The sequence below is a fragment of the Megascapheus bottae genome, chromosome 7, assembly GCF_031878675.1.
Source record: "Megascapheus bottae isolate mThoBot1 chromosome 7, mThoBot2.hap1, whole genome shotgun sequence".
NCBI lineage: Eukaryota > Metazoa > Chordata > Mammalia > Rodentia > Geomyidae > Megascapheus > Megascapheus bottae.
The window spans coordinates 23,477,523-23,496,397 of record NC_143515.1 but is presented as its reverse complement, the minus strand read 5'-3'; the positions used below and the strand labels follow the sequence as shown (position 1 = coordinate 23,496,397).

Here is an 18,875-nt window from a genome sequence, read left to right as displayed (position 1 = left end):
TGAGCCTGTATTTTAGAAACATTTAAAGTGATCTGACATGCAGTTGGGCCTGAGCACTGTCCTTGGACTTTCTCAAGGCTACAGCTCTACCACTTGAGCCTCAGCACCACTTCCAGCTTTTTTCTATGTATGTGGTACCGAGGAATCGAACCTGGGTCTTCATGCATGCTAGGCAAGCACTTTAACCACTAGGCCAAACTCCTGGTCCCAATTTTCCAATACTTGAAAAAGACAATTCCAGAAGGAAATCGGGAAAAGTTGAAGGAATCTCCAAATGAATAGCAATATGCTTGCCGGTTCCCAGTTTGAAGTGGCTAGACTACACAGAATAACCGCGTTGGCCAAGCAATGGTAATAAGAGGCAATCCTTAAGTGTGAGGTAAGGTTAGGCTTAGTATTTACCAAAGAACACCCCTTTTTCTTGAGAAAAGAAAACCTTTCCATATAGATGGAAAGGTTAGTGTATTAGCAAAAGTATCTTGTAGCTTGCATGAAGTGCTGCATTCAAATCATGGTATGATGGTATGATAAAGGTGCCATGGGGCACCAGGAGGGTTAGGCCCATAATCCTAGCTACCCAGGCTAAAGCCGTCTGGACAAACCCATCCAAAGACTTATCTCCAAATAAAGATGCACAGCCCTGAGTCATCCATCCTTAGTATCCAGGACAGAAGTTCCCAAATAAAAGATGTGCTTCTGTTAGCATTTAAAAGAGTAGAAAAGCTGTTAATGTGCTAAGGTGTATAGCTTAGCTTTACCATAGAGCAGAAAAACCCAGGACACCCTATGTGACATGCTATCAATAGTCACAGTGCTTTGTGTCCCCAAACATAGTCCTGTTGTGGTCTACTCCTGACGAGAACCTGATATAAAAGAAAAGGATGCAAGTGGCAAAGAAAAAGCCTGTGGAAGTGTATGTGAAGGAGTTGGGGGTTGATTAAATGAAGCTGGGCATGGCAGGGAGCAGAGTGTCAAACCTACAATCCTCGCTACTAAAGAGGCTAAGATCTGAGGGTTGTGGTTAGCCCAGGCAGAGAAGTCCTCAAGCCTCTAATCTTCATTTACCCAGCAAAATAATGCTGGGCTAGAGATGTGGTTTGAATGATTGAACAACAGCCATGTTCACAAAAGCTGAGTGAGTTCAGGCCTCAGTACCAGTATACACAGACATAACTGAGACATGAAAAAAATCAAGGTTGCTGACTGCCACAGATACAGCTTAGCTAAAGTGCAGACCAGTGGGCTTGATTTTTAGAAAAATGCTAGACTAATCTAGATTTCCTTGTAATAAGAAAGATTCTCCTAAGTTTCAGTGATTTTGTAAGCAGCAGAGTAAACCAAATAGACTCAACCATTAAGCCTAGCCAGATTGTCTGGGTAAATTATTTTACCCATTTAGTCTTTCTCAGCAGTGCAGTGGGGGTTTTTACTGAGGACTTATTTAATGTAAGTGCAAAACTCAGCAAGTTCATAGGAATGGCTATTTTCTTGAATTAAAATTTTGTCTAAAGAACAGTCAATTTAAACTTGATTCTTACCCTGCCCCCTTTTTCTTCTAAGAGGTCATTTTAAAGTCTAGCCAGGCTCACTCATACCTGTGCAATCCCAACTATTCAGCACAAACTAGAGATCAAGTGGATTGGTACACCCCAGCCTAGGCAAGAAGTTTCACTTCATCTCAATATAAGCTGGGCAGTGGTGGCAGAAGCCTGTAACTCAGCAACTGGGAAACAAACATCCTGCTCTGGACTGGCCTTGGACATAACCTAAGACCCTGTCAGAAAAGTAAAACAAAAATGGCTGGGTTTGAGGCTCAAATGGTAGAGTGCCTGTCTAGCAAGCTTCAGGCTGAGTTCAAAACCTAGTACCAGCCACCCCCCCCCAAAAAAAATTGCTGCTTTATCTCCTTGACTCTTTGGAAGCTATCAAAGAGCTTTGAAGGAAAAAGGCATTAAAAACAATTTCCTCACGGGACACTAGTGGCTACTTAGGAGAGATCTGAGGAATGAGGTTCAAAGCCAGCCCAGGCACTAAAAAGTCCATGAGACTCTTAACTCTAGTTAACCACCAGAAAATCAGATGTGGAGCTGTGGCTCCGTAGTAGAGGGATAGCTAGCCTTGAGTTGAAGAGCTTGGGAATAACACCCAGGCCCAGTGTTCAAGCCAACAATGGACAAAAAAAAAAAAACCCTCAAGACCATGTCGACTGCACAAATAGGCTGGTGGCTGGTTGTTTATACATCTGCACTACAGCACTGGGCCCCTTATAACTCTAAGTGGATATGTTCAGAATTTGGCTCAGGAGGATCACGGTTTGAAGAATCTCCATTTGAAGGACTGGATTCCTCTGTGACTGGCTCAAAAGGTCGTAAGTTTGCATAAGTCACCTCTTGGGCCAGCTGCTCTAGGGAAGGGCGGCCTAGGAGCAGATTTCGAAGTGAAATTCGAGTCATCAGGAAGCTAAGAAACAGGAAAAAAAAGCGGTTAAAAAGAGGTTAGGCAATCTAGACTTTCAACTTCATTCTAGTTAAAAACCCTTACGGGGGGGCCAGGAGTTTGGCCTAGTGGTATAGTGCCTGCCTAGCATGCACAAAGACCAGGGTTCAATTCCTTAGTACCTCTAAGGAAGCCGAAGTATAACAGATACTGGGCTGACCAGCCACTTACACTGATTCAGGAAGAGGAGTTACAGGGGGGTAGAGCTAGGCTGTCCTTTTTCTGGGGGAGAGTAGTGTTATCCTCACTAGCAAAAAGTTACCAACCTAGCAAATACCTGACAAATGATAAATGCTGTGGGTGAGACTGACCTGCGTCGAAACACATACAGCTTTCGCAGTAAGAAGCGCAGAAGTCTCTCATGGAAGGGGGCATTTCGCCGACGTTCAATCTCCTGGAGCCTTTGTTGGCGTCTAAGAAAGGTCTGAACTAGAGGTGTTGGCTCAGGGCCTCCTTTTACTTCCCCTTCCAGCAGAGGCTGAAGCTCTGGAGGTAGAGGTCCTGTTTCTGCCCACAAGACAGAAGAAAAAAAAAATCACTGAGATAATCACTCCCTTATAAACCCTTTTCCTTTTCCTGGGGTCGGGAGTTTGGCCTACTAGTAGAGTGCTTGCCTAGCATGCATGAAGACCAGGGTTCGATTCCCCAGTACCACATACATAGAAAACTGGAAGTGGTGCTGAGGCTCAAGTGGTAGAGCTCTAGCCTTGAGAAAGTCCAAGGACAGTGCTCAGGCCTTGAGCTCAAGCCCAGGACTGGCAAAATAAATAAATAAATAAATAAATAAATAAATGACCCTTCTCTTAACTGCAGGCTTCAAGTCCATTCTCCATAGGCCATATCCTCATTTGATAGACCAGGGGCTATCTCAGCCTTCACATACTCACCAGTTCCATTCTCCACTTTCTCCTTTAATTCTTGCAGATAGGCCAGGTCCTGCTCCAGGGTGACCTCTGTAGTGTTCACATAGATGTACATATAGCAGGAAGGACCAGGTGATATTGTATATACCTTATGGTATTCACCAGCAGGCAACTGAGAAGGGGAAGGGAATGGATATATTTCACTCTAGCTTTCTTCTGGCTAACCTATGGCCTCCCTACTCTTGTATGTTTTCTTTTCTCACTGTTGTAGAGTCTGAAGAAACTGACTTCTGAAATCTTAGGTGAAGTCCCAAAGACACACTGTATCTCTTGCTCTAACATGAGTGATATGTGTGTGTTCAACTCCTAAACTATATACCACTAACTGAAGCCCCCTCTCCCCCTTTTTTTTAATGTTTGTAGTATACCACCCCCACCCAGATTAAATCTTCCCTTTTTGAAATTCCACTTGACTGATCTATAATATGAACCCTACTCATCTAAACTTTCTCTCACTAATGTAGTTTTTTGTTGTTATTTTTCTGACTGGTTATAGGGCTTACACTCAGGGTCTCACGCTCTTGTTTGGCTTTTTCCACTCAAGACTGATACTCTACCATTTTAGCCACATCTTTACTGTGGCTTTGTTGTTGGTGGTGGTGGTGGTGGCAGTGGTGGTTGTGGGGCTTGAACTCAAAGCCTGGGTGCTTGTCCTTGAGCATTTGTACTCAAGCATTTGTACACTTTGAGCCACAGCACCACTTCTGGTTTTCTGGTAGTTCATTAGAGATGAGTCTCATGGACTATTTTGCTCAAACTGGCTTCAAAGCATGATCCTCTCACATCTCAGCCTCCTGAGAAACCACAGGTTAATACCTGCATCTTTTCTCCTTCCTGAAGAGTCTGGTTCTTCTGTTCTGCCACCAATTCCACAGTGACCTCCCCCTGCAGCAGCTGGATGCTAGTGTTGCCAAGGTCTTCACTCACAAAATTCTCCAAGTGCAGCCCTGCCGGGGACAGTGTAAATCAACATCCCATCCACTGCTGAGTCAACTCACTCTCAGCCAGAGAAGAGACATCATAGCTTCAACACCATCACCTCTGGAACCCACCCCCCACCCCATCATATGCAATGTCTTTAGCCAAGGAAAGCACACAGTCAGTCTCGCCTCACTTTGCTCCATACCAGGGAAATCTGCAATGAAGACCACTTCAGTATGGTTGTCCATGCTGCTCTTAATTTCCTGTAACTTGGTTCTCCAGGGAGACAGGTCCATCAAGAGTGGCTGCACCCAAGGAGTTCGCTGGAAGGGGGACCAGACAGCCTGCACAATGTCCACACGAGGGTCAAAAAGCCTTAGGGGAAAAAAATCGTGTTCCAAGGTGGCCATAGCCACCCACCCACCAGAACTCCTAGTTTTATTCTTTTTATCATTGTACCCATAAAGGGGAAACAGGGTTTCCAGACAGAAGAAATGATCTGATGTCAGCAGGTTATTGCAAGTCCATGGCAGAGAGAAGGGGAAAGAGATTCTGGAGCAATAAGAAAGAATGGGGGTTAGTGGCCACCTGTAGAGAAGGCACTGTGTTAACTAAAAGCCAAGTCAGTTTACTTTTTTCCTGGATGATAGTGCCCCCTGCTGGAAGAAACCAGCAATGCCCATGACCATAACCCCAACATGCACTAGGAAACCTGGCCTTTTAATTAAAGCAAGACTTGGGGGAAGAACATGAGCCATTTATCCTGGTAAAAAGAGCTGTGCTTCATTTTTTTTCCCCTTCTCTGCTACCCTTGCCCACCTCTGCTGGAAGCGGTCATTGATGGAGACCCAAATATCAAAGTAGATCTGGGGCTCAGTGACATTGTACTTGGGAAGCAGGAGGCTCAGGCAAGTGGCATATTGCTTCAGCATGTCTGCATGATCCTTCCATCGCCGGCTCTGTGTAAATACCTGCCCCAAACCCCTCCATTAGTCCCACTTCAACATTATCAACATCCCAGACAGGGCATGCACTGCCAATGGCACAAACAGATCTCTGTCTGCTGTTTATTATGGCCAGAAAATATCTTTGGGAATTAATTTTCATTATTAGGCTAGTGGTACCTACCTTTCTTACATCAAATCTCAGTTTAAACAAGTGGCAAACATTGTCCAATCTCTCCCCACAAAAAAAAAAAGTTCATTCTGACTTCCTCTGAGGAAAGGCTGGGACCCATATTTGCTTAGGTATGTAGGATCAAACTGGACCCAAAACTCAAAGGGGCTGTAAACCATAGTCAACTGTCAGCATCAGATGTCTCACCCCAGGGTTAAGGTAGCCCAGCTCGCCAGTAAGGCCATCACGGTATGTGATCTTCACATGTTGGTGGGATCGAGAATGTACCATCATGTCCCAGGAATAACCATACAGCCCATTTGTCCAGTTGTTATATCCCTGGGAAGGCAAAGCAGAGGGGAATTCAGGTTAGCTGATATCCGGCTCCATTCCTTTCCAACTATTGTCACTTCTGCCACTTTCCAGGTCCAACCTCTGTTACACATACAAACCTGGGTGAGGAAATGGGAATACGGCAGGAAAAGCTGTTCAAGAAGGTAGAGCAGGGTGAATGCTGTTCCCAGCTGGTGGCGCAAACCTGGCTTCTGGCCACTTCTGGCCCGGCTCCTCTTATACACACAGGAAGTACTAGGTTGAGGGGCAGCCTTGAGGGGCAATAGCTCCTGTAGGCTTTTGGGGCAGTGGGATATCAGTTTCCGAGGCCATTCAGGGGAGCAGAAGAGAGGACTACTGGCCAGCATGACATAGGGGAACATACCTAGAAAAGCAAGAACGAAATGTTTTCGGAGTCTGTTTGGATTCCTTGATCCACCTTCCCTTAAGAAGTATCTCCCAGATATTCCACTTAAAAATAGTATGAACACTAGTGGCTCACATCTGTAATCCTAGCTATCCAGGAGGCTGAGATCTGAGGATCACAATTGAAAGTCAGCGTGCACAGGACAATCCATGAGCCTATCTCTAATAAACCACTCAGAAAGTCAGAAGTGTCAGGTGCCAGTGGCTCATGCCTGTAATCTTAGCTACTCGGGAGGCTGAGAGCTGAAGATCATGGTTAGAAGCCAGTCTAGAGGCAGGAAATTACATGAGACTCTCATCTCCAATAAACTACTGGGGAAAGGCCGGAAATAGCACTGTGGGTAAAATAGTAGACCACTAGCCTTAGGCAGAAGCTCAGGAACAGCACCCAGGCCCCAAATTAAAGCCCTAAGTTCAAACTGGGCGGGGGGGGGGGGTGGAGCAGCGAGCGGAGTGGTATGATGAGGCAGTAATTTCTATGTACCTTTTGCTGCATAGTAGAGATGGTATTAAGAAAAAACTGAATCAACTGAAATGAAGTTACCAAACTGTTTACTTCAAGAAATTGTCAGTGTCTTTGGAGTCATATCTTTACAAATATAGGTCTACCATAATCATCTCATCTGCTTGCTGAATTCTAAACTAAGAACATTATATCTTGTCACCATAAAGACACTTGAAAGAGTCAATGTAAAAATGTTTGTCTGAGCCAGGCACCAGTGCCTTACACATGTAATCCTACTCAGGAGGCTGAGGTGAGTATTGTAGTTTGAAGCTAGCCCAGGTAGGAAAATCTGTGACTATCTCCAATTTCAGAAAAAATCAGAAGTGGCTTTGTGGTTTAATTGGCAGAGTGCCTTAAGCAAAAATAGCTCAAGGAAAGTGCCCAGAACATAAGTTCAAGCCCTAGAACTGGGGGACAAAAAGTGCTTAACTACAGGGCATTTATTCTTTCTCATTGTTTAATATACTGAGCCCAGAAAGCCCAATCCTCTCATCCCCATTTATTTCCATTTCATGGGGACTACACCAACCTAATTAAGCTTCTATATTCACTTTCTCCCATTTGCTGACATGCCTCTCACCAGTCCCTTCGACAAACCTGTATGCAAGTTTTCTGCCAGGCTACAGGTACTGACCAATGCTGAAGAGCTGGGAATTCATGCAGTGGAAGTAGGATACGAAGAAGAAGCCAATGGATCTTGAAGCATCAAAGAAGAGCAGGAAACCAGCTGAGAGGTCAAGAAGCAATCCACACCAGTGTACCACCAGCAGGCTAGTCAGTTCCTCAGACAACACTAGTCTGCAGAGACACAGACAAATGTCCACTTCCAGCTCGCTGGGGAACCCAGCAATCCCAGCACATTAGCAGAACAATAATCTGCATCTGGGACCCTGTCTTTGCCAAAGGATCCACCCACAAAAATACTCCATAATGCTGGGCGTGCTGGCTCATGCGTGTAATCCTAGCTACTCAGGAGTCTGAGATCTGAGGATTGTGGTTCAAAGCCAGCCCCCCAAAAATCCATGAGACTCTTATCTCCAATTAATCAACCAGAAAACCCAAAGTGGTGCTGTGGTTCAAGGGATAGGGTGGTAGCCTTGAGCTGAAGAGCTCAGGGACAATGCCCAAGCCCAGAGTTCAAGTCCCACAACCGACAATAATAATACTCTATAGACATAATGCTTTATTACATACATTAATATGTACCTATGATATATAAACCCTCAGTTTAATGTTAATTACATTCTAAAATCTAAGTGCCAGTGATTGTATATAGATTCTCTTCTTGAATACTTGTTTAACATTTGAAATATGATGTAAAATCAATGTTAATAAATTTAAAAAAACAATAAGACTTTGCAGTGAATTTTCTAAGCCCTTTACATCTTCAGTGTCTCCCCCTTCCCAGAATACTCTGTGTACTGAACAAGAGCAGAGCTCCTAGGATCAAATTAATTGGGAAGTGGGTACACTGTGGGAACCATGTTCTTCAGAGAGCATGTACACTGTGGACGCTTGTCTAACATAGTAAATCAAACTTCAGGGGAAAACAACCAAAGTAAATGAGAGGAAAAACAGGGAAGGAAAAAAGAAAATCCAGGGTAAGCCTTTGCTTTAGATTTGGTGGGGGTTTTTTTTGTTTTTTTTTTTTTAGTTGGTCATGGGGCTTGAACTCTGGGCCTGGGCCTTGAACTCTGGGCCTGGGCCTTGAACTCGGCCTGGGCCTTGTCCCTAAGCTCAAGGCTTCTGCCCTATCCCTTGAGCCACAGCGCCACTTCCCATTTTCTAGTGGCTAACTGGAATTAAGAGTCTCAGGGACTTCAGTGCATGGGGTGGCTTTGAACTGTGATCCTCAGATCTCAGCCTCCTGAATAGCTAGGATTATAGGTGTGAGCCACCTGGTCTGGCATGGTGATGGTTTTGACAGAGCAGAAACTATAGCTGTCCATCTTCCATAGCCTAGCTAAGGAGCTCTTATGATATGCTGGGGTGGCAAGATAGGTACATAAGCAACCAACCCCCAATGCAAGTTCTGGGGGTCCTGACTCAATTCACCAAATCACCTGGTTTTGGCCCTTTCTTTACTTCTTTTGCCCTTCTTGTCCATCTCTGCTATATGACTTAAGTCTTTAGCTAGGCTTCAGTCCTTCAGTGTCATTGACTCTGTCTTTGGCTAAGGGAAATGCGTGGACAGGGGAGGGGGTGAGGCAAAAGCAGACAGTGGTCATTGTTGCAATCCAGAGGAACCTGAATCTCCTACTCAACCCATGCCCAACAAGGCCTCAAGCCTGCCTTCCACTCACTTGAAGGGACTGAAGAGCCAATGCCGGGACAAGTGTTCCATGGAATAACCCTCAACCCAGTCTGCATCCAGCTTTTTCACACCCGCAATGAAATACACAATGAAGATCTGTAGACACAATATACAACGCAAATGTTCAAACAAAAAGGGACTATGTTTTCTATCAACAGTCAAGAATAAAGTTGGTTCAGATATAATCTGGGGCCCAAGGCAGAGGAGATTTATTCCCCTGTTCATCTAAAATATTCAGTTCACCTATTGACATTCTACCTATACCAGGCTCAACCCTAGGCGTGGAGGAAGAGTCATGAAGAACAGAAATGACATTCTGGCAGAGGGAAGGCTGTTAAGAGACACCTCCCGGCTTCAAATCCCATACCTGGCCACGAAGCACTGCATAGTTCCAAAGGGGGACATGGGCATTCCTCTTACGGGCATTCAGCAGGCCATCCACAGACCTATACCAAGAGGGGTAAAACACTGAGGAGGGTTTCTTACTACAGTTACATATCTACTTTTTCTTTTAATTGTGGCAAATCTATCTCAGGAATCTCTCTTGTGTCCTCTATGACACTCTAGGCTACTCTGAAATTTTTAGAAATATACGAACAAATTCTAATAGTGATCAAGCCGTATAAGAAATATTACTACAAATGTTCCAAACTGAAGACGGATTTTTATTCTGAATATAACTTATTAGTTCTGTGTATGCAGATATTCTTTTCTAGTCTTATATTTCATTTTCTTAATAGCACTTTTTGTTTATAAAGTCTGAGCTACCTTAGAAAAAATGGGCTTTTGTTTCATGAGGTTATATTGCTACCCCCCCCCTTTTTTTTGCCAGGCTTGGGCTTGGGCTCAGTGCCTGAGCACTGTCCTTGGACTTTCTCAAGGCTACAGCTCTACCACTTGAGCCTCAGCACCACTTCCGGCTTTTTTCTATGTATGTGGTATCGAGGAATCGAACCCAGGTATTTGTGCATGCTAGGCAAGCACTCTACCACTAGGCCAAACTCCCAGCCCCTGCTCCTCTTTTTTTAACCACAGGACTAGAACTCAGGGACGAGGCACTGTCCCTGAGCTCTTTTGCTCAAGGCTAGCACTCTACCACTTGGAGCCATAGCTCCACTTCTGGCTTCCTCTAACTGGAAATAAGTCTCATGGACTTTCCTTCCCTGACTGGCTTTGAACCATGATCCTTAGATCTTAAGCTTCCTGAGTAATAAGCAGGAGCCACCAGTGCCTGGCAAGGTTATATCTTAATAAACGTATCATAAATTGAAAATATCTCTAATATACATAACGTACTAAATATCCTAGGTTGGCAGGCCACATTAAATGTATTCGGAGAACTTGCATTAGTGTCCTGATGCTGTAACACAAAGCCTATTTATAGGTTAGCTCTTACACCATCATGAAATTGTTAAGTTTAAAGGTGAGATTACAGGCAGTGAAGCACTATACCTGATTATACAGTGTATTGACTTTTTTTTTCCCTTGCTGGTAATAAGGCTTGAAGAACCTGGCACTCTTTGGTTTCTCACCCAAGGCTGGCACTCTACCACTTGCGTCACACTTCCACTTCCAGCTTTCCACTAGTTACTTGGAGATAAGAATCTTTAGGATTTGCCTGCTCCAGAGATCCTTAGATTTCAACTTCCTGATAGCATAAGCTACCAGCAACTAGCACAGTGAATTATCTTTAAAAAAATAAATAAATAGGACTGGGAGCGTAGCCTCGTGGTAGAGTGCTCACCTAGCATGCATGAAACCCTGGGTTTGATTTCCTTGGTACTACATACACAGAAAAAGCCAGAAGTGGTGTTGTGGCTCAAGTGGCAGAATGCTAGTTTGAGCAAAAAGTGTCCAAGGACAGTGCTCAGGCCCTGAGTTCCAGCTCCAGGACTGGCAAAAAAAAAGTAAATAACCTATGTTTGCTGGACACCAGTGGCTCAAGTCTGTAATTCTAGCTACTCAGAAGGCTAAGATCAGTTCAAAGCCAGCCCAGGCACAAGTCTGTGAGCTGAAGAGCTCAAGAGCTCAAGGACTAGCACCCAAGCCCTGAGTTCAAGCTCCACGACCAACAAAAAAATTAAATAAACAAATTTTAGGACAGAGCTTTGACTCAGTTTTATAGTACTGGCCTAGCCATATGCAAGGCCTTCAATTTTCTTTTTTTTAAACGGGTCCTGAGGCCTGAACTCTGGGCCTGGACAGTGATCCTGAGCCTCTTTGGGCTCTGGAAGTGCTATACCACTTGAGCTACAGCACCACTGCTGGCCTTTTTTTTCTTTGCCAGTCCTGGACTTGTACTTAGGGCCTGAGCACTGTCCCTTGGGTTTTTCCTCAAGGCTAGAGCTCTACCACTTGAGCCACAATACCACTTCTGGCTTTTTTATGTATGTGGTTGAGGAATTGAACCTGGGTCTTTGTGCATGCTAGGCAAGCACTCTACCACTAGGCCAAACTTCTGGCCCCACAAATTTTTTTTTAATTAAAATAATTCCACAGCGGAATAATGTACAGCATTAGCTAATATTTATAGATTTGGATGCTAGCATCCAGTTCAAGAGGGACACGGTAATAACACCAAGTTATTAACACCTAATATGCTACAGGGTGGTGAAGAGGAATAAAGCATGCTTGCAAGAAGTTGGGAAAGGGCAACATACACTTGAATTCAAGAACACTAGACTCGCTGGGAGTCCAAGAGACTCTTATCTCCAATTAACCTCAAAAAGCTGGCTTAAGTGGTAGAGCACTAGCCTTGAGCGAAAAAGGTCAGGGACAGTACCCGGGCCCAGAGTCCAAGCCCCTGGACTGGCAAAACACACACACATAACTAACAATCAAGGACATTGTATTCTCACTTGTTTTGTTTTTTGGTTTTGGCCAGTCCTGGGCTTGAGCTCAGGGCCTGAGCACTGTCCTTGGACTTTCTCAAAGCTAGAGCTCTACCACTTGAGCCTCAGCACCACTTCCAGCTTTTCTTTCTATGTATGTGGTACCGAGGAATGGAACCTGGGTATTTGTGCATGCTAGGCAAGCACTCTACCACTAGGCCAAACTCCTGGCCCTCTCACTTGTTTTTTGCCTGCTATGTGTCCTTAGGCAAGTATTTCACTTCTCTAAGACATTTGATTTGTCATCTATAAAATGAGAATAGTAGCATAAATTTTACTGGGTTTTTGTTTGTTTTTATGTGTGCATTTGTTCAGTACTAGCACTTGATTCTTGCCATTTTTTTTTTGCCAATCCTGGGCTTGAACTCAGAGCTTGAGCACTGTCCTTGGGTTTTCTCAAGGCTAGAGCTCTACCACTTGAGCCACAGCACCACTTCCATTTTTTTTTCTGTGTATGTGGTACCGAGGAATTGAACCCGGGTATTCATGCATGGTAGGCAACTACTCTACCAGTAGGCCGAACTCCTGGATCGATTCTTGCCTTTCATTCTTGCTCAAGCTTTCTTGCTCACTATTGTTGCTCTACCACTTCAGCCATATATCTAATTAACTATCTCTGCTGGTTCATTAGAGATAAGTGTCTGACAAATTTTTCTGCCTGGATTGGCTTCAAACCTTGATCCTCCAGCTTTAGCCTCCTGAGCAGCTAGGATCATAGGTGTGAGCCATAAAAACCTGGCTCTAATTGTGCGCGCATGCATGTGTGCATGTGTGCATGTGTGCCTGCTTGTCTGCCTGTTCTAGGGCTTAAACTCAGGCCTGGGGTGTTGTTCCTGAGGTTTTTTTTTTATTAAAGAATTTATTAACATTGATTTTTGCATCGTATTTTAAATGACAAGTTTAACAAACAATGTTCAAGGAGGGAATCTCTATTTACAATCATTGGGACTTAGTATTTAGAACTTAATCAAAATTAGGCTAAGGGTTTGTATGTCATAGAGACGTATTAATTTATGATCCTGAGGTTTTTTTTTGTTTGTTCAAGGCTACTGTTCTACCATTTGAGCTCTAGTTCCAATTTCCAGGTTTTTGTAGCTTATTGGAGATAGACATCTCATGGACTTTTTTTACTGGGCTGGCTTTGAACCATGGCCCTCAATCTTTGTCTCCTGGGCTGGGAGTGTGGCCTAGTGGCACAGTGCTTGTATAGCATGCACAAAGCCCTGGGTTCAATTCCTTGATACTGTGCACATAAAAAGCCAGAAGTGGTGCTGTGGCTCAAGTGGTAGAACTCTATAGCTTTGAAAAGGCTCAAGGCCAGTGCCCAGGTCCCAGGACTGGGGAAAAAAAAAATCTTAGTCTCCTGAGTAGCTATGGTTACAGGTGTGAGTCACCAGTGCCTAGAGAAAGATAAGGGTTTTGTTGTTGTTGTTTTGTTTAATTCAGGAATTTAAAGTGGAACTTCTGGAGATATTTTTTCAAAACTGCTTCCTAGTCAGGTATGGTGGTCCATGCATATAATCCTAATACTTGGGAAGTTGAAGCAGAAGGATCATGGGTTCAAAGTCAGCTGAGCTATATATGGTGGTCAAGGCAAGCTTGAGCTATTCAGTGAGATTCCCATTTCTAAGTAAGTAAATAAGTAAATAAATATACCCAAATGGTATAGTACTTAAGTTCAAACTCCAGATTTGCCAAATAAGACTAACAAAAACCTCAACTGGACATCATAAACCTTATAGCCTGAACCTCCTAAAGAAGTTGACAGTTAGCCAGGTGCCAGTAGTTCACTTCTGTAATTGTAGCTATTCAGGAGGCTGAGATCTGAGGATTGTGGTTCAAAGCCAACCCAGGCAGGAAAGTTCAGAAAGTTTTTTTTTTCTTTTTGTCCATTATGGGGCTTGAACTCTGGGCCTGGGCACTCACTGTCCCTGAGCAATTCAGCTCAAGGATACCTCCCATCCCAGGGCCTGGGCATTGTCCCTGAGCTCTTCAGCCCAAGGCTACCCTTTGAGCCATAGCCCCACTTCCCATTTTCTAGTGGTTAATTGGAGATAAGAGTCTCTCCTTCTTTAGCGCTGGCTTTGAACCTTGATCCTCAGATCTCAGCCTCCTGAATAACTAGGATTATAGGCGTGAGCCACCGCACCCAGCCAGGAGACTTTTACCTCCAATAAATTACTCAGAAAAAGCCAGAAACAGTGCTGTGGCTCAAGTAGTAGTACACTAGCCTTGAACCCAAGGATAGCACTTAGACCCAGTTTAAGACCCAGGACTGGCAAAAAAGAAAAGAAAAAAAAGTTGAAAGTTGTACATAAGTGGAGTCTGTTGAATAGTGATGTAGCTTATAACCATTAGAGTGAACACTTAGCATGCCAAAGGCCCTGGCTTTAATCATCCATACAAAAAAACAGAATCAAAAAGGTTCCCAGAAAGGGAATTTGTATGCATTAATGTATGAAACCTGATGACTGCTAATGAATTCAGGGTTCAAGATGTCTTTATACTCACCTTACTGACATTTTATATTTGCTTTGCTCATAAAAAATGAGAAAAGTCACTGGGCGCAGTGGCTCACCACTGTAATCCTAGCTACTCAGGAGGCTGAGATCTGAGGGTTGTGGTTCAAGGCCAGCCTAGGCACTGAAGTCCGTGAAACTTTTTTTTTGCCAGTCCTAGAGCTTGAACTCAGGGCTTGGGTGGACATTTTTTGCTCAAGGCTAATGCTCTGCCACTTGAGCCACAGAGCCACTTCTGGCTTTTTCTGTGTATGTGTGTGGTACCAAAGAATCAAACCCAGGGCTTCATGTATGTGAGGTGAGTACTCTACCACGAGGCTATGCTCCCGGCCCCTCTGTGAAACTCTTATCTCCAATTAACCATTAGAAAATCGGAAGTGGTGCTGTGGTTCAACAGGTATCCTTGAGCTGAAGAGCTTAGGGACATCACCCAGGCCCAGAGTTCAAACCCCACAACCAACAACAACAAAAAAAAGAAAGTCCTTAAGGTCATCTGCTTTGCCACCCTGACTCCAAATCCTTTGCCCACATTCCTTAAGAGATGGTCACCTAAGCTGGAGATGGGGGGGAGGGTTACTCCCTCCCAGGAGAGCACTGCTGAGCAGTCTTGCTGTGTCCATCTCCTCTTGATGTCATCTCCATTTCACAGTAATGTCTATTCTTGGCTCTACCTCTGCTTCTCTGGGCTCACACAGAAAAAAAGAAAGAAAGAAAATCTGCTTTCTCTCTCACATATAAGTACCCTTGAAGTATCTGAAAACAGCTATTTCTGGCTTTAGTCTGCCCGTCTTCTCACTAAGAGGTTACAGGAAGTGGATAGATCAAGGCACCTAGAGAGATATGGAAAGAATAAATGGGTAGAACCATTTTGCTTTTTGTCACTGTATTCATCCCAACTGTCTGGCCCTCCCCCATCCCAAATCCACCGAAGTGTGATTAAAACACAGTTTAAATGGTTCCCACTGGGACAAAGGCAGGATTCCACTCCTGCCTTTGATAAGCATCCTCACCCAGCCAACCAGTCCCCGTAATCCCCTAGATTCATACCAGTAGTGATTTGCATCCATGAATGTCAGCTGAAAGGCCAACAAACCATACAGATAGGAATGGTTGTTCCACGATGTCTTGTCCAGGAGAAACACATACCAGTATGGCAGCAGGAACAACACACAGCTCATCCGGTAGCACAGGCCCAGCATCATGCCCAATGCCCCTGGGATTTGGGGGGAGAGGATTAAGAGGGGTCACCAAAAGCCTAACTTCCCTGGGACAGGCTATGACTAGGATTAAGAAAAGTCATCTGATAGTTTATAGCAGGTAAAACTAAGTGAAAAGTGAATGCTATGTTAGTATTTTAAGAAAAGTGATGGGATCACAGCTCACATGACACACAGATGAAACTGAATCACAGCAGAAATGAAATAAGTGCCCAAGACTTTTCTCATTCACCAGCATGCTTCTTATTTCTGTGGTTTTGAAAGGCCAGTCAGTACTCTCATCTTTCCTACTGTTCTCCTCACCCAGAAACATGATAGTGTAGACAAGATACATCCAGTCCAGTGGCAGTGGGCGCAGAGCATCCAGCAAGGGGAAGCGACACACATCCAGTCCATCTAGGTATTTTCGGTCCAAGGAGCTTAGTCCCCTCTCCTGGGGGATGTCCAACACCATCAAGAACGCTGTAAAGACAGTAAGGGAGGGAACATTCTGCCTTAGTTGAAGAAATTGTAGAATACAGTAGAACATGTGTGAGCACACCTAGCTCCAGGACCATCATACTTCTTTTCTAATTTTGGCTCTGCCAGCTATTCAACAATAAATACTGAGCTTCTTGTCACTAGGCAATGTGTGGATAGTACAATTAAATAGTCCTTCCAGCTCAGTGAGCCAATTCCCCTTTGTGAAAAGTGGCTTGACAAGACCAGGTTTTAGAAACAGTTAGGTGAGAGAAATGTACAAAATGCTGAGAAAACAGAGTTCTATAACTGGAAATAGGGTTCAAGTGGTAGATCACTTGCTTAGCAAGGTCAAGGCCTTGAAGTCAAACACCAGTACCGCAAAAAAAAAAGGAAAGTGGAGCTGTGGTTCAAGTGGTAGAGCACCAACCTTGAGTGAAAAGGCTTAAGGCACAGTTCCCAGGTCCTGAGTTCAAGCCCCAGTACTAGGGCAAAAACAAAAAACAAAACTGCTAGGATTCTAACATTCATGACAAATACATCCTACTGAGCTACAGGACCTGCTGTAAGGAATCCTTCCCAACATTGTTTTTGCTTCCTGGCATTCCCAAGAAAGAAATGATATTTGAATAAGGGGCTACTCAGATCAACAAGCCAGCTTGCTTAGGCAGGGTTTCTCAATCTCTGGTTTAGTAACATTAACCAATCTGGTTAATTATTTGCTGGGATGGCTGCCTGTGCACTACAGGACACCACAGAAAGGCATCCCAGATGCCTACCCAGATATCAGCAGTCACTTATTCCTCCTCCCCCCAAGTTGTGACAACTGAAAATGTCTGTATACATTATCTAATGTACCCAGGGAGCAAAACTGCCCTCAGTTAAGATCTACCGGGCTATATATCTTGTATATCTATAAGCCAGCACAAAGGCACAGATCAGGGAATCACAGCCAAATTGTTTTGCCCCTGACCCCTGTTCTGTTTCTCTGAGGTCCTTAGCATAATTACTTGGGCAACTCCATATCTCAAGTCAAATGGGTCCCTGTTCCTCTGCTTCTGATTTCATATAGCTTCAGATCAAAGGATTTCCTGGTCCTCAAACCCTAACTGGAGATGACAAAGCCAGTTAGGATCCTCAACTTTACAAAGGCATCATCCAGTAAATAATACCTTCACAGCAATGTGGACACGGAAGTTAAGTCTCCTCAGTGCCCTCAAAACAGACGACTGTTATTTTCCCAACCCTAAGCCCAAACACTCCCACTCCAAAAGTGGACTCACCAAAAAGAAAACGAAAGACAGCCAGGTTTGCTGGATCCGTCGGTCGATTAAGCAAGGTCACTAGCCTCTGCCAGCTTGATACATCTTTCCATTCAAAGCCCAGAAGTTTTCCCATTTGGCTCCCCTGCCTGGGCTCTGAGGTCTGTCCAGGCTTGGCTTTCTGCCCTTTATCTAGAACCAGTGAGAAGAGACAAGGTGTGCGCAGGGTTGGAGTGAGGCTCCTCGCCACATCTCAGAAATTCTGGCCACATCAGCCTAGGTGTAATGTCACTTGGTTCTCGGATCTCCCACGACCAGAAACATCTTCCCAGGATCTCCTACGGTGCCCACCCAACAAGGACGCCAGAATCCCCCATTCACCAGCTCCCACTAGGCGTCCCGGATCCACCCCTTCTCTCTCGGCCCGCACGGCCGCCCCTAATCTTACCTGAGCCGAGGGCGGCCCGGGTGGTGCGGGACACAGCCATCACTCCGCCCGACAGGCGTCGGCGGCGCCCGTCCGCCACCTTAGACTCCGCCCACTCGCCCACCCCCTTCCCCGACACGTCAGCATCTGCGCGGACAGCCGGAAAGCGACGACACTGTCGTGAAATGCCGCCCAAGTCTCACGGGGACTCAGCGGGGTCAGGGGGCGGAGCGGGAAGGCGCTAAGGGTGTGGCCGCGCAGGCGCAAAGAGGCACCGGCCCGCCGCCCCTTAGCAAAGTGAGGGCTCCGCGCGCCTCTGCCGGGAGCTGTCGGCTCTGTCCTCAGGACCCTCGGAGCAGCATCAAAGCTTCTAAAACGGCCTGGGCCCTTCCGCGACCCTAGTAGACCTCTCTCGCGTAAAGAGACTTGAGGTGGCAGGTGGAGTCTAGCGCATGACCTTGACCGTCAAGGAGCTCAGGAGCTGGGCGCGGTGGCTCTCGCCTGTAATCCTAGCTACTCAGGAGGCTGAGATCTGAGGATCGAGGTTCGAAGCCAGCCCGGCACTGAAGTCCGTGAGACTCTCATCTCCAGCTAACCACCAGAAGACCGGAAGTGGCCCTGTGGCTCCAGGGGTAGGGCGGTAGCCGTGAGCTGAAGAGCCCAGGCCCGGAGTTCAAGTCCAAAGAAAGAGAAAAGCACTGAAAAGAGGAAGTCAGGGCCGGGTGGCCTAGTGGTAGAGTGCTTGCCCAGCATGCACGAAGACCCGAGTTCGATGCCTCACTAACACATACATAGAAAAGTCAGGAGTGGTGCTGTGGCTCCAGAGACAGAGAGAGGAGGAAGGTTTTGAGAGAAAAACCTGGGAGGTCTAGAGTGAGTCAGAGGTCAAGGGTTAAAGGTCGCAGGTCAGGCTGGAGGTCAAAGGTCACATGTTAGGGCAGAGCACCAAGGTCAACATTTGACCTCTAACCTTCGCTCTCTGACCTCCGACCTTTGACCTCCCAGGTTTTCCTCTCAAAACCTGTCGGACTGTTGACTTCCTCTTCTTTTTTTTTTTTTTTTTTTT

The 18,875-nt window shown here is 45.3% G+C and overlaps 1 protein-coding gene across 1 annotated transcript; it reads right to left on the bottom strand.

Moving 5' to 3' along the window:
• Positions 1-892: 892 nt before the first annotated feature.
• Ggcx (gamma-glutamyl carboxylase) lies at positions 893-17,917 on the bottom strand. The gene is made up of 15 exons (XM_090336577.1): positions 17,831-17,917; positions 17,404-17,574; positions 15,965-16,123; positions 15,492-15,657; positions 9,402-9,480; positions 9,024-9,130; positions 7,355-7,518; positions 5,909-6,174; positions 5,664-5,795; positions 5,160-5,311; positions 4,546-4,715; positions 4,236-4,366; positions 3,384-3,531; positions 2,808-3,003; positions 893-2,460 (listed from the first exon to the last, which is right to left on the bottom strand). The coding sequence occupies exons 1-15, from the start codon at positions 17,868-17,870 to the stop codon at positions 2,265-2,267; spliced, it is 2,277 nt and encodes a 758-aa protein (XP_090192703.1). The 5' UTR covers positions 17,871-17,917; the 3' UTR covers positions 893-2,264.
• Between the last annotated feature and the right edge of the window lie 958 nt (positions 17,918-18,875).

What these genes read in the sequence shown, in the direction of transcription:
- Ggcx (XM_090336577.1), bottom strand. Translation starts at nt 17,870, where the DNA reads ATGGCTGTGTCCCGCACCACCCGGGCCGCCCTCGGCTCAG. An exon ending in CTACACTATCATGTTTCTGG is followed by an intron (nt 15,658 to 15,964) that starts GTGAGGAGAACA and finishes CCCAAATCCCAG; the next exon opens with GGGCATTGGGCATGATGCTG. An exon ending in TTCCCAGCTCTTCAGCATTG is followed by an intron (nt 6,175 to 7,354) that starts GTCAGTACCTGT and finishes TTGCTTTTCTAG; the next exon opens with GTATGTTCCCCTATGTCATG.